Below are 16,221 nucleotides of genomic sequence, written 5' to 3'. Positions count from 1 at the left end.
TGGATACGCAGGGGGAGCCAGTGGAACCGCAGTGGCATTGGCGTTGCTTCACCGAGGTTTATTGGTTTTACGAAGGAACGAGACTGCAGGGGAACGCGCGCTCGACTAAAAAGTGCAATGTGAAGAACATGAGATTCGGTTGGAATATGGTAGGTGAAATTTCCTGGAAATAAAAGAAAACCTCGCACTGATGAGGCATACGTGACGTACTATATTCTCGCTGCGATTATAGCAGTCGCGACGATATCCGACGATCATTTTCGATGCTGCCTGCTGTCCTGCGCAGAAATAAAGGAATAAAAATCTTTGCACTCCAGAAGCGCGCACCTGCATCAGAGGCTCTCCTCCTCCTCCTCCTCCTCCTCCACGATATTGTGCATCTCGACGAAATACAAAGAAAAAGACTCTGATAAATTGCGCTCGATTCCAGAACGCGATGAAAGCCGAAAAATACTCCACTTTCATTTCTTGCACGCCAACTGGTCCAGAGCTCCGCTGACCCGGAGTGGCGCCAGGACGCGCGTTTTCCTATCCACCAGACGGCCACGCTTCTCCTTCTCGTTTGTTTCTCTTATGTTAGCCACTCACGGTTTGTTAACTTAACGGCTTTGCCACTTGCTGCCAAATTACCGTGGAAAATACGGGCGGGACAAAATTTCTACGACGAATAGCCGCAGCTCCATCTTTTTTACACAAAATCCACAGCTGGACATTGAAAAAGGTATTTCCAGCGCCTCGCGTATATACGAGAAAAATAATTCATTTCAGTTATGATTTATCTTATAGTCAGGGACGTACCGGCCGTTATATATTATACAAAAGCTCGGATTTTCTAATTGGAGTGATACAAAAGTTTGTCCATCTCTCTCCGTCTCGTTCGCTCGTTAGTCGACGAATCTGAGGCGCGCACGCTTATGCACGCGCGTATACGGTCTTCAAAAGTCCACCACACAGGCGTCGGCTTACTCGTTCGTGTTGACTATTCCGCATGCAAGGCGGTGCATGTATGCATTTATACACACCTATATATCCCTCGTCTTGAACCATTCAGCCTTAACACAATTTCGTCGTATACTTTCAATAAGCTACGGACGCGAGATGCATAAAAAGAAATATATAATCGCGCGAGAGCTGCTGCGTTTCATCAAGTTAAAATTCCCCTCGATATTAATGCAATGCACAGTGCAGCGCGCATATCAGCCATACGTATAGAGCTGTGTGCCTTTCGCGTGGCTTTGCTGCACCAGGAAGCTGCTCTCTCGAGCACTCTGGTTTCTTTCTTGCTTTTTCTCATATAATGGCAGGCCAGTTTTCACGCGTTATAGCGAGAGCTTTATGAAATAGTACAGCAGCTCCGCGCCTTTATCCGCGCGGTCGGATGAAAATTACGCTCTTGCGAAAAGATGAATTTTTCCCATTTAAAAGCAGCAAAAGCTTGGCGGTAATATTCTAATTTTCTAACGCTGCGTGGAATAATAAGGGAAGGGCCAGGATTTGCGCGTGCTTTGGGAAGACTGTTATAGGAGCGGGCGAGCTGTAGGTACATATAGCCCGGACACGAGTGTCAAAGGGAGTTTGGCTGGATTGGTTGCAGTATTTGTACCGGTAGTTCTGGACAGTTACCGTTTCCAGGCAATTCACTGGAGGGACACGAGCGAGCGAGCGGCGATAAGGTTCGCATTCCAGGAAGAGAGAAGCTTTTCGGTAAATGCGCTGTTGGCATTCTCGCTGCTCTATACGCTAGACGGTGCTAGATCTCTTTGAAAACCACCGAATGCCAAGGAGGCGTTACACCGTACTATCCCTAAGACAGCGTCTTAATGAAATTGTAATTGTCCATATATAAACCCCAAACGCGTCAACCGAAACAACCTGGTATATACATACCAAGCTGCAAGAATTTATTTTTATATGGCAATTTCTATAGAAACGCGCGCGATATATACGCGCTTGCGATATATACGCGCTTGCGATATTGCTTTGAAGCTGTTGCGATGCTTTTTCATCGGTCATATATGTATATAATGTATTACACGTGTAGAGGGGAGCAATTCATAAAGCAAAGAGTGAAAGTGCAGTGGACGACGCGACGCGACGCGACGCGACGCGACGCAACGCGGTTGCAGGAAAAAGTGTAAAACTGCAAAAGCATCGACTTTGCGGTTAATTCGATTTTTCTCCCTCAGTAGTACATATAATTTGCCACTTGCCGTTGCGTTGCCAGACTATATAGCTACACCATATACTAGAGCGAAATCTGTTTTCCTTCGATGCGAAGCGCTGATAGCGCGTTTTCCCGTCAGACATAAATACCCTATAACGAGCGCGTACCGGGGCTTTCGAAATAGTAAAAGCTCGTAGAGCGCTTGTCGCTGCTCTGTCCCAGCAGGAGCGAAGCAAAACCAAACGAAATGAAAGGAAGAAAAAAATGGGCTTTCGACTGGCCGTAGACATAAATCTATTTCATGCCGGTGCAGAGAGTAAAAAATTACGGCAATAAAGTATGAAATTTATTATTTCGAATAAAGGTAACGTATCTAGCTTATATATATATATATATACACACACACATATATATACTATAGTACACAGTATCTACCGTCTCGCGTGTCCCTGCATTATTAAAATGTTGCATAATACGATGGGCGAAAATAAATTCGATTTAACGAGACCGGACATGGATTTACGATTTATCGGAAGTATCTCCGGGGATCGTAAAAAGCATTTCTGGGAAAAGCCTGGACACGTGTAAGACACGATAAAGCTCGCGCAGGAAATGATTTTTCTTGCTCGCAGGCTGTATCGCGCTCACTGCACCCGGAGAATATTACAATTTGGACAGAAATCTCGTTATACGCGCGTCTCTAGCTCCTTTTGGAAGCTTAAAGCGTTATACATATATGAAGTAATAATTCAGAGACGCGCGTATAGCATATCCTTGTTGCGGCCTCTTTTCAATGTCTTGCGGTGACCCGTGGGGTATGCGAGAGCTTTTAACCCGTGGCAGCACGTAGCGTTAAGGGTGGTTTATGAATGGGCAATTAATCCACGAAAAGCAGTGGAGAGGTCCTACGGCCTGACTGGTCCACCGAGCAGCCAACCTACCGAAACCTACTACACCCTAGCTTCCACCTTGCTCTTCTGCTTCCTCCGCCACACGCTGTTTTATTCAAAAAGTAGCCTGCTTTACCGGGATAATGATTTATTTAGCACGTCGGACACGGAAAATCCACCGCGAGGAGTTATCCATCGTGGATACGTACGGGGGTTACCTATATATATATAATATATATATAGGTTGCTCTAGCTAGCTAGCTAGCCTATTATCCTAGTAAGCCTTAATAGCGTCGGCGCTTCCTCCTGAGTAGTGTTGACCCCCGTTGCACCCGAGGTCAACGTTGCTTATTCTCCCACCACCGCGTGCACCCTGCTATTAGTCTACAAACCCTAGCCATTCTATTTCCTCTCACCCCCCCCCCCCCCTCTCTCTCTCTCTCTCTCTCTCTTCCACGTCCCTATTACTTAACGCCAGCGCGTTAAACTATACCAGCAACACAATTATCAAGCGTGCGGCTCCCGCACCCGTCCACCATTATTTTCCCTTAACGATAAATCGAACGGGAGAAATTCCATCGAGACGAGAGTTTCACGCCTGTATCTCGGTATTATATAGCGCGCGCGCGCGAGGAACGGGGAACGTTGCAGGAATTTTCGGGAAGCTTCGACCGACCAGTGAAACACGCTGGCGAATGAAATTTCGCCATGTGCGATCGACATGTACTGCAAAACTCTGCGCTCACCGTCCAAAGTGGAGAATGGAGAAGCTGCCGGAAGGGATGTGCGGAACAGTCAGTTTATGACATGGGAATCTCGACTCATCGGAAATATAATCAGATCTACCCGTGTGCGAAATGTCGACACAGCCTGCCGAAAGAAATAAAAATCCAGTTAGAGAGATGCTGTTATATCCTCTGCCAAACTGTAATCGTTCCTCGTATAAACCGGAAACTATTCAATCAGGAAAACAATGTTCCGCGATACGTGTATAATCCTCTCCTATGTACATTCTTCGCGCAATTCTTCTCTCGATCGACTAATAAACGACTATCGTTCATTCTCGCAGTATATCTATATACTTATTTTCCTATATAAGTGCAGCAGTCCGATGTAGTTAAAGTGCCGCGCGGACTATTACGAGAATCTCTTTATGAAATTCCCTCGAGAGCTTATTATTATTATCGACTTCCGTTTATCGCGTATCACTCGGCAGCTTTTTTTCCCCCGGCCGCGGCGAATATATAAGCATGAGAAAAGTGATTTATAAATATAGCGGGGCCGCGCGGAGAGTGGCCGGTGATAAATCTAACCCGGCAGAAATTGATTCTCGTGTGTGTGTGTGTGTGTGTGCAGGCTATACGACGAAAATACAAAAGTTTAGAAAAAGCAGCGACGGTGAAAGAGGCGTGTTACGCCCCTGACGAGTTTTCGGCGAGACAAAATAAAGTTGCGAGCTTTTTTTTCGGGACGCGCCGCGCAGCAGCACGGCAGACAAGGCGGTACCGGCCGCCGAGGCTAGCCAAAACACGCGAGAGATTTGATCACCGGCCAAAAATCTTGCGTCCCGGCCAAAAAGATACACCTGGTCGATGCGGACGCGCGGTGAAAAAAGCTTGCTGACGCACCATTTTTCCACCATCGATTTATCGCGCTTCTCCCACTTATTCTTCTCCATATTTATTTATACCCCTAATAACTATACAACTTTGAATAATGCAATTTTAACGATGATAACGGTCAAAGTGCTCTACGTTTTTCCCCTGCATCCTATTCGCCTCGATGTGCTCGAGAAACTGTCCGTAAATATTTGCCTTATGGTACGTCGAAAGGATATCATATATATATATATATATATATATATATATATATATATATATTGTTCGAGGCTGAATGCTTGACGTTATAGATTGATACATTTCCCAGAAATGACCTGCCTTCGTCAATAAAGCAACGAGCCATTCCGCCTGGAGTACCTTGCAAGGAGTTACATTCTCGTACATCATTTCTAGTACTCTCGTTTTATTGGCCAAAAATACTAACCGCTCGTACGGTGGATTTTATTTCGCTACTCACATAGCGGAATTTATCGAATTTTCTCGCGAGTATCTACTGCAGGACCACCTATGATTAAGAAGCGGTACGTCAGAGAGAGAGAGAGAGAGAGAGAGAGAGAGAGAGATAGAGAGAGAGAGAGACGGGGTAGCTTAAAATTTCCAAAGGTGTAAATCTACCCATGCGGGAGTGCCCGTACATAAATCAAGTCCGAGGAAAGCGTTCGTCCGAGATAATCCTGGGGATTAGCTTCGATCAGCCAGTGGCCGTATATTCGGCTCGAGAGAAACTGCAACGATGCTAGATTCTCTCGAGACGCATCAGCCGGCTACGGGGACGAGGACGGAAGGGACAGAATCCCCTTCTCCTTTTTTTCCCGAGCTTTCGTGTCGTTGAGATGCCGGCTACCGCAAGTCCTTCTTCCTTTTTTTCTCTTCTCCCTCCTGCTCTACTTCCTTTTCTCACCCCTCCCCCCTTTTTTCTGTTATTTCGCCCCGTGGAACGCGCGAAGAAACGTTCCAGCTGCGCCGAATAACGCGCGTTCTTCGTGAAACTCGCTAAACGCTTTTTCGCGCCGCTCTGCAAACTTTGCCAGCGAGCACTTGAATTTTTCTCCCGTCGTCCGTGTGCGCCAACTGTCCCGCGTACCTTTGCAAAACACTCCAATACCATTTGTTATACCGACAAAACAATATTAAGCTACTGTCGCGTATAAAAGAAACTTTACGATTCCTTTTTATGCCGCGGAGACTGCCAAGTGCGGGACAGCATTCTTATATAACTTCCATCGTCACGACGTCTTCTTATCGACACAATTTGCCCGAGAAACGAAATCATTCAAATCCGCGTTACGAGTGGCATGAATCGAGAGGCCTGAACAGATAAATTTTGCTATAGGGAGATGGGGTCGGAGGGGAGGGGTAAGGGGTTATGCGAAATAGAAAGAGAATGGGAGAACGAGGGGAATGGTCTTTGTACGCCAAAGCCGATACGTATATATTTGCGTTAACGCCAATGCAGAATTTATAGGCGAATAACCGGGCGACTATCGGTATTACGCGAGCACTGTACCATGCCGGCTCGAAAAAACTGGACAAAGAGGAAGCTAGCGAGCTCAGCTGGCTTAATAAAAACGACCAGCGATACCGATAGTCCTTCCTCCACTTCGCTCAAAATATCCTCCATTCTTCCTAGGCCCTTTCTCGGCTACTTATATATAGAAGACAAAAAATCAAACCTTTTCACAGCATTATATCCAGGATATATGTCACTTGAATAATCACCAGAAATCAGAATCCATGAATTTTTATCAATATTATTTCTTATACATTTTTCTTACGTATTGTATATATCTATATATATATAAGGTGTTTCAGGGACACTAAGAAATATTTTAAGCTGTCGTAATTAAAGAATATAAAAAAAAATCATTTTTTTTAATTATACCCTTTTATGCCTAGTACCTATACTAAACCCACTTCATTAATTTTTAATTCTCACTATCGAACACAGTGTTTTGTTCTTCGAATCGATTCTCTTAATTTATTCACTTACAAAGTTCTAAATAATTTTCGCGTAATGTAAAAATATACAGCACGCGAGAGAAACGTCAACATTTGTTTTAAACAAAGGGTTCGTTGTGAAAAATTCTTTTCTTTCGCCCTTCTCCATAGAATCCCTTTAAATTTGACCGAGTATCAATGACACACCCAATATAGCATACAACGTTATGAATTTTCAATAGACAGAAGCAAAGATTTTTCTTGTTTCAGTCGGTGCGACCGAATACTCTATTGTACTCTGACGATGTTATACCTATATTTGGCCCATCCGTTATTCGCAACTGGTAGCTTCCAGTCTGGTCCATTCTGATTGGCAATCACTTCTACATTGGCCATGTAGTACTCATATTTCATATCTGAGGCTCTCGCTTTGTAGGTTGGATCTTAAATGAGGTGGAACGATCAATAGTTGGACATGTCTGAGTGTAATTTAATTCGAGCATCCGGTAACTCCCCGTAACGATTCAATCGCGAGGGCGATAATTTCAGTGCTCGCGTCGTTGTAGCATCTGCAGAATGTATTAATCAGCGAGACTATTACTCAACGTGCCAAGTGTAAAACGCGAGAGCAATCAAGAACGACTCACCTTAATTAATAGAGTTACTCGCGTCACGTGCAGGGCGCTAAAATATTTTCAGTTACCTCTATAGGCAATTAGAGATTTGCGCAGGTCGTGGGTTACCGCAACAACTGAAAGCCGTGACTTAATTCGATCAGTATGCACTAGTGTGTATTATATACACAGACATGGAGGCATTGTATATGGGATGAATTATAGATCTTGCGGGGGAGTCAGAAGCTATTGCAAAAATCGGCTGGACAGTTCGAATAAACGAGAAAAGCTGGAAAAAGCTGAAATGGAATGGTTGACCGGCACACACATACAGTCACGGAGATTTTTTGGCGTCTACAGATACGTTGCTCGGTAGCCGGAAGTGATATGCCGGGATGTCCGATCCTCGGTCGACTGACATATCCATCCCCTGACTACCCCTGGACCAATCGCTTAAGGAAATAGAACTGTCCGGTGCAACCAGCTTTTAAAGCATGCCAATGAATGGTAATCGTTAAAAAAAATTCTCTCTCTCTCTCTCTCTCTCTCTCTCTCCCTCCCTCCCTTTTTATCCTCTACCCACTCCGCAACTACTTCCTTAACGCCAACTTTTTTCCACGAAATTATGATCATTATTATTATTATGCACCAAGGTGGTAACTTCTTTCACGAGGATATTATATAATTAATGCTTAAAAATGCGTTAGCCGGATGACAGTAAAAAACTTACGTAAGCGTCGAAGCACGCAACAGTTGCAACAAAGTTGGGCCGCGATTTCATAAGAAGCAGCAAAGTTTTCAGAAACTGTCGAGAGGATATGAGGAGTGGAGAGAGGAGAGAGTCTGTACAAGAAACTTCCCCAAAGGATCGTTTGTCCGCAAGGAGGAAAAGCAAACTTTCGCGCAAATTATCCAAGGCCTCGTTCATTCGGATCAAAGCACTTCAGACTCATACAAATATAGATATATATTCTATATATATATATATTTTTCTCATCTTATAACTTTACCCCTACCGTAAAGCAATTCGGAGTCGAAGATGTTTGGCCTAAGCACATCTTCGACTGGAATTTTATTTTTGGACTGTCCTAAAATTACAGCTTCCCTTTTTATTGAAAACACGCTCAGCCGTTTTATTTCTATAACTCGCAAAAACTTTTTCCGTGACCCACTCCTGCAGACAAATCCCTCGCACACTTACGAAGGCATGCACGCGAGAACGGGAGGAGCTGGGCTGCGCGTGCATGAGTTTCTTTCAAAACTGAAGATCCCCGAGCAGGTATATAGGGAGGAGCATTATAAGATTTACAGGGACACTCTCGAAGCGCGCTAGTTTTAATAAACGCTTCAACCTTGGCGCACTCGTGTTTTCGGAGGAACGAGTGTTATTTCGCACGAGATTGCGCCAGCTCAGTAATTCCGTATTCGATTGAAAGTTTTTAGCTTTCGTATACATATATATATATACACACGATCCGAATTGAATTGGCCAAGACGCAGTAGAATCTTCGGTCGGATACTCGAGTTGAGTAGAGTTTTGTGTCACCGTTGAGAAACTCGAGTTGCTCGAACGAACGATAGTTCGCCCTACGGTGAACACGCGCGCAGAATGGTCAGCGTCCTAATTCCAGCAGCTACGGTAATTTGTCATGCCAGCTGGCACCCCTGTGTGCCATTATACGAATCTCCCTGTCGATTCTACCAATACGTGGCCATATCCTTCCACCTAATTGACAATCGGTTCTGCCAATTGAAACGTATCACGCATTTATATATATATATATATATATAGCAGCGCTGAAACGAGAAATGTATACATATATACTATAGATATACATTAAATATATACATATCTAGTCGATGCATCACGTATATATAACTCTGTAGCAAAGAAAAATCTATAGGCTGGCGAATATTTTCCATGAAACGACATACTATATATTTTTGATCGAATTACGGTCCAGCGAGCAGAAAGTCGCCGTTCCACAGCTGGTATAGCCTGTCCTACCAGCTGATGCCTTCGCAACATCGCAGGTCTCCCAGCCACTTCCGTTATTCCTCGTCGTCGTAGTCGTTCTCGCAGCTCTCCACGTCCCAAGATTATGACAGGGTATAAATCTAGCCATAAGGTCGATAGGAGGCCAGGTCCAACCTCGCAGCTACATCTGTCGATCGCCCGATATCCAAAATGGAGATGGCATTTTCTCCATCGGGTCTGCTCCCTTTGGCAAAATTTTCCGGGGCGATTCTCTAATCTTTTAATATCGGCTGGAATTAAGCACGTATTATACCACTCGGCCTGCACTCGGTGCTGGCAATCTTTGGAAAGGGTAGAGGTCCGGTTATCTTTTGACGTCACGTTCTGTTTATCCGGTAGTACCGGCTGCGGTAAGGGTAAGGGTGAAGCTAAGAGTTGTGCTGGGGTGAGTCTTGGGCATTAGTATGCTAGAGGGGTGTATGCAGAGTCGTAGGATGCGAGTAACCCAGTTTGGCCTCGGTAAAGAGGATGATGGGAGTGTCGGGGGGGAGGAGGGGGGAGGACGAGCAGAGAGGGAGAGAGAGAGAGAGATAAAGTACGCTACATTATAGGCGGTCGGAGTCGTCGGCCTCCATATCCAGAAACAGAAGCACTGGCACGTGCTGTCGCAACGTGCACACACGTAGAAATATAGAGAAGCAGCGGGACGTGAGATCCGTATAACTGTGTTGGTGTGTGCGGCCAACGAGCGGACATCGTAAATGCTCGCACCGCTCTGCCACGAGGCGCATATCTGTATTTGTGGCGAGAATACAGTATACGTACACACGTTTATAGGAGGGATGAAGCCGCTCGCTATATTCGCACATCGCATGTTTACGTTTGCATGTTTACGTTTGCATATGGACTAGTCGGACTGGCCGCATATTATTAAACCTCTATATAATATAATACGAAAACTTGGAATCAAATTAACGGGACACTCTCTTTCGTTTTTACATTCGAACATCGACCATGTATATTATATATATATATATACAAAACACTTATATATTTCGAGGCTTCTCGAGCGAGCCAAATGTTATCTTTGAAATTGCGTTTCACAGAAACATTATTAAATTAAGTAAACCGCGAAAAAGTTTCTTCCGAGTCGTCGTATATTTAGCGATGCTTCGTTGCGGCCACTGCAGGCACCAAACTAATACCGTAGGAACCACCTTCATCACTCTTCGGGCTCTCCGGGCTCATCCCCGGACCCCGGCCTTCTCGACTCTAGCCTTCTCTCCTACCTCAACTGCCCACCGTGTAAAGGGATGCTTTTAATTTTCCTCTCCCAATAAGCGCCAGACCCCCACTCCCCCCCCCCCTCCCCCCTCTCCCTCTATCACTCTCTGCAACCAAGAACCCCGACCCATGCAAACTACCGCTTTCCAGTCGGCGGATGAATACGCTCGTCGTTTCAAAATATCAACAACGCATCGTTCTCTCGGCACGAGTGCCCGTTAATCCCTTTTTATTAATTGGATTACTATATGAAATACCGCGCTGAATATACTATTCGGCGAAACTCGAAAATTCAAAGAAGAATACTGAAGCGAAACACGGCTATAGACAATAATACACTCTACGAAGTTATATATGCATATACGCGTAGGGAGAAATTTGTGGGAAAGAATTAAAAACTATTTTATCGTTTATTCGCGAACTTTATTTTTCTGGCTAATCTTGATAGACATTCGGTTTCGGTTTTTTACGTTCGATCGCGCAGTATGTGGCCGGGCGGCCGCGGAGTATAAAAAGAAACGCAAAGCCGATCGGCGACCGATCAGCCCCATGCTAGTACTTGTTTCCATTATTCGGCGGCGAGGGGATATTTAATTTAGGTGAAAAAGAGGTTGAAAAATATTAGCACTGCTGTGCGGCTGTATTTATCGGCAAAAATCCAATCGGATCGCGCGACCGGCTATTTCGGAGTGTGTTGCTTTTTTCATAGCTGCGCGCACGATATCGAGCGATGATATTAGAGTGTACGTATCGATCCTCGGGAAAATTGACTGATTTGAATCGTCGGTATCCATAATGGAGCAACGATTGCGGTGCAATCGGCATTTTCAATTAACGGGAATAACGCATGGAGCGATGAGCTGTGCGGGAAATCGGAGCAAACGTTGTTCCGCAATTGCTCGCGCATCATCTTACTCGCAGCAGTGGCAGTCGGTTTTAAATTAATTTCCGTTGTATTGGGTTATATTCCTTTGGTTCTTCCCCACGGAGCGGCTTGTTTCGTGCGATTTTATTACTCATGAAACACGAGATTCGGTACGCGCGCGCGGCTTTGGTCGAGTTACTCTCCTTTTATTTTATTTGGCGAACCGCGCACCCATTTTTATGCGCTTCAATTTGGATGCATATGTTTTTCGGACAAGCCTCTTCTAAAATGAATAAACTAATCTCGGTTTGGATGCTCGCGTACATTTTTCATCGAACACGCGAAGTATCAGACGCGGCTGGCTCGGTCGACGGATATAATGGAAGAAATAAATGAGAACGTAAAAAGGAATGAGAGGTGAAAAAAGAAGCATCGAACGGAGGAAAAATCGCGATCGAGCGTGGGATAACGTTCAAACTGCGCGCGCGTCTCTATATCTGTGTGTGTGTGTGTGTTTGTGTTTCGCGAGCGAACTCGTACGTTTTTCCATGTATATTTGAAAGGATTTTTGCGAATGATTTTGGCCAATCGCGAAATAAGAGAAAGAAGGGTGCGAGTACTCGAGTGTACACTATATATATATATATATATATATAGCATATAGTATAATAGGGCGCATGATTACTATAAATCTCAATGGAACGTCAATTACTGGCGAGGCGAGGGTAAAGTTGTCGGTGAGCGTTAATGGGTTTAAGTGAATGCTGCGGTAAATTGTACTACTATCTGCCCTACTGCTTTAGTTTGTCCGGCTATAAATCCTCCACTGAAGTACATTTAGCGAATGTTGCCGTAAATCTGCGCTCGAGTCCGAATCGCCGTAAAAATTTCGTTATTTCCAAGCGCGGTCAAGATAACGGCAATAAAAAACGATATGATAGCAGGCGAACAGGGCGCAGCGCAGAATTTAATTCGGAGAAGCTTTCGAGGGCCGATAAATATGGTGGGAAAGCACGCAGTTAGTGGTCAATGTCGACGATTATTGCGTCTATCCGCGGATTTCGCTCGCAGTACTTTCGTTCCATATATATATATACATATATACGTATACTGTACACCGTACGGAGAGCTTGCAGACGGAGAAAGGAGGGAGAGAGTGTGCGAAAAACAGAGAATGGGGAGGGGGAGGGGGGAGGGGGGCAGGGAAGCTTCTCGAAGCAGCAGCAGCAGCAGCAGACGGCGATTCTATGCAGGCGATTTTACGGGCGAATAAAAAGACGCACAGACGCTCCGAGAATCAGTCGTGACAAAAATAAGCTTTATACGCAAGCAGCGAGGATGAAGCTAAAGAGTGAGAGAGATTCAGAGTCCGGCAAAAGCTCCTCTTCTCCGACACGGTTAGTTAACCAGCCTATAAATATCGTCGCGCCGACATAACATTATTTTTCCAAAGAAACGTCGCAAACGAGCTCGCTGATCCTATTTACTAACTTTCGGTCAAAGCTTCCATGCAGAAGTCTCGCTGCGCGCGCTGAGGAGAGAACGCGAGAATTTCCTATATATATATATGTATAACGAGAGAATATTTCCACCTTTCAAAACTGACTGGTTCCTCTTTCTGTTTCAGATGCGCGGAAGGCTTCACGGGTCTGCGGTGCGAGACGAAGGATGTCATCAGCACCGGAAGTGTGTACAATCGGCGTAGAGCGCCGTTCTCCTGCAAATTGGGACTCTCCACCTCGTACTACTGCTAGCGATAATCGCGCGGGGCCCTTTTCTTCTTTGTTTTTCTCTCGTTTACCACAAGCACAAATATATATATAAATATATTTATATAATAGACGCGCAAAGGTAGACTCCGAAGAAGAGCGAGAGGGCCAACGCGCGTGCGCCAACAGAGAGAAACGAAATTATCTAATATAAATAATATTAGGATCTTCTTTCATCATCCTCATCGTCTTTTTCGGATAATTAACGCGAACGTTGATGCATACATGCGCAAATACAAGGAGAGTATATACGCGAGAACCGCTAGAGACAAGTATAGCTAGCTTTGTCGCCTTCATGCAGTTCCTCCATCGTTTATGTATAATGCATGCATGTATAGAAAATGATAACGTGTTATTAAACTCGTAGGCGAGATAGAAGCACGCGACGATCGATATAGTTATTATGCTATATATATATATATATATAGAGAGAGAGAGAGAGAGAGAATGGTGAGTCGCCGTGGTGCAACCGTCCCTCTCTGCGTAAAATTGCATTTCTTTTTTGAAAAGTCGCGCCAACGTCCCGAAAGACTGACCGTTCTTGCGAAAATCCTGCGCTTTTCATCCGTGAAACGTCGTGTCGCGTTGCGTAGCAGCTTCGCGATACGTACGAGTCTCGCCCTTCCGTAGAAATTTATCTCTCACGCGAATTCTGGGGGAAAAAAGAGGAGAAAGAGGAGAATGTGGGGAAATACAGGTCATGAAAGAATGCATGAATGTATGCATGAGAGTGGGAGAGAAAATGTGGCGTGAGAGGGTCGAGGGTTGTAGATCGAAGGCACGTCTACCGTCTAGTTTCTCTCTGTCTCCCCCCTTCCCCCCCCCCCCCACAATCCTCCTCCAACCCACCCTACCCCATCCCATTCCAACCACCTTCTCCTTCTTTCTCCCTCCTTCCTTCACTCTGTTTGCGTGTGTGCGTGTATGCGTGTGTGACGAGTGCGTGCGCGTGTGACCACAGTGAGATTCGTGTCGAGGACCTCGACGGACTTTCGACCGGCCCGAAAATACTGTGTGTGATCCAAGCAACTCGGCAAGGATCACAAAACGCCGGCTTCGATCCGAAGCTTCTACACTTCTCGAAGCCTCTCCGCTGAGAGAACAATACCAAAGAGCCCAAGGTCTCCCCCAAGAATATCCCGGACCGATCTTAAAATGACCCCTTGAAACTTCTAGATCGACGCGAGTATTCTTAGCTCGATACGCCCTTTCCTACAAAGTTCTTCTTCTTCCATACGAAAAAATAAGGAAATTTCACGTTCCTGTATTATGGCGTGGAACGATCGTTTGCCTCTTCGCGTTGAAAAATTCATTGGCCCTTTTTTATCGAAATATGTAAAATACGAGCACCGCTATATAGAGACGAGAGTCATAAAGTAACAGTTCTTTTTTTCTCTCTCTCTTCTTTTCGAGACCAAAAAAAAACATACGTACTTTTCGTAGGACGAACGGACGATTATGGGAGCTTCGATGGAAATAGCGTATCAGAGACCACGAGGGGCAAAACACAATTTAATGTAAAATATTATAGCGTAATAGGTTACGATAGCTAAAGCAGAGATTTACGAATAGGAGAAAAGAGAGAAGACGACGGTGTACGAAACCGTCGAGGAGTGAGAGATTTTTGTACAGCGGTGGAGTTCGTCTTGAAGAGTCAGCTGCTGCGTGCCGCAGGGACGAACGGATTAGAAAAGTCCAGAGGCTTTTCTATGTATATATGTGTGCATATATATATATATATATATATATACCGTGTAGTCGTTCGTCCCGTCGCGTTTACGATTTAGGAAGTTATACATATAGCTGTTGGCCTTCCTAATTAAATTGTCGCGTTAGCTGACTCGTACTTTCTTCCGCATCGCCAACATCGGCTATTTTATTATTGACGATTCTCGAAATATCCAGTCGAAAAATTATCAAGAGGAAACGTTTTCTCCAACCGAATATCTTTTCAATCGTTTTCTTTCACTATTATTATTATTATTTCCAGTTTCACTTGAGTTTTCCTTCCGTCTTATTTTCTATACGGGCTGGAAAAAAATGTCTTTCTCTTGATAATCTAACGTTTTTAGGGGAAACTCCGGAATAATGCAGATTCGAAGCATGACGGGAGTAAAAACAGAAAAGGGGAAGCAGGATTGAGAGATGCGCACTGTGCTCCAGCAATCTCGGGACCCTATTTATGTTTTATATTATATTATATTATATTATATATATATATATATATATGTGTATAAACTTTTTAATTTATTTATTTAATTCTTTAATTTTATTGATTTACAATTAAACGTCAGTACCACCTCGGCAACCATTTGTTTCTCGTTCTTATTTTTATTATTCCTTTGTTTCTTCTTCTCATTATATTCCCTGGATCCAACACACAATGCACGTTATTATTATTAGAGTAATTTTATCTCTTCTAGACAGGTAAGTGTAATGAACACGACCCTATATACTATTATACTATAGGTATATAGTGCGTCTTAGCAGCCATTAATCCTTTTACGATACCGAAGGTCAATTAAAACTTGGCTGTTAGAAGCCATAATTGATTTCTTCCTAATTAGATTACTCGCCCGCGCAAAGCTCCATTGCCAAATTACAAAATGAAAAGCGGATATTAAAGTATCATAAGTTTCGCGTGGCGGGATAAATAGAAATAAAGCGCATCAAACGTAGATTTGTTTAAAACTGAAATTAATTTCTCTAGGGCTCTCACGAAAAAATCAGTGAAACGATTTATCACAGTTGTTTCCTCCAGCTAGTAATTTAATTCAATAGTATACCAATGACTGTTTTTCTTCCTTCCTTCTCCCTCAGACATATATTTTCTCGCTTATTCCGGTAATAAGTTGAAAGCACCTGTTGTGCTTCTTAAGACTGTTTTTATTATTCTTCCCTGGCAAGCTGTTTTCTGTTTTCTTCTTCGCTTTATAGATTCTAAGCTTGAATCTCTAAATCGTTTATCTTTACTTTAGTAGGTTCCTGCTTTAACGAGTTAAGCCCTGGATAGAAGATGTAGCGGTGGGGTATGGGGGAGGAGGGGGGTGTAGGAGGGGGTTATAGAGGTAGAAACGGCTAGAGGCAAAGCAAAGTAGGA

At 44.2% G+C, this 16,221-nt stretch overlaps 1 protein-coding gene across 2 annotated transcripts in view; it reads left to right on the top strand.

Annotated features, from left to right (window-relative positions):
* vn (membrane-bound neuregulin protein vein) overlaps positions 1–16,221 on the top strand; it is a 152,937-nt gene that overhangs the window by 122,819 nt on the left and 13,897 nt on the right. The window contains exon 5 of one of the 2 annotated variants that reach the window (XR_010822795.1): positions 12,980–13,038. Coding sequence is in view for 1 of the 2 variants with exons in the window: in XM_066728618.1 (XP_066584715.1) it covers positions 12,980–13,106 (127 nt within the window). In the remaining variant the exon portion in view is untranslated. Of the gene's footprint in view, positions 1–12,979; positions 15,405–16,221 lie in introns of those variants that run through there. The other variant, XM_066728618.1, reaches the window with a different exon arrangement.

The sequence above is a fragment of the Prorops nasuta genome, unplaced genomic scaffold (genome assembly GCF_024137725.1).
Source record: "Prorops nasuta isolate Cenicafe-Biocafe unplaced genomic scaffold, Cenicafe_Pnas_1.2 PNAS00006, whole genome shotgun sequence".
NCBI lineage: Eukaryota > Metazoa > Arthropoda > Insecta > Hymenoptera > Bethylidae > Prorops > Prorops nasuta.
Note: the sequence above shows the minus strand (reverse complement) of the source record. Positions and strands in the feature narration are given on the sequence as shown.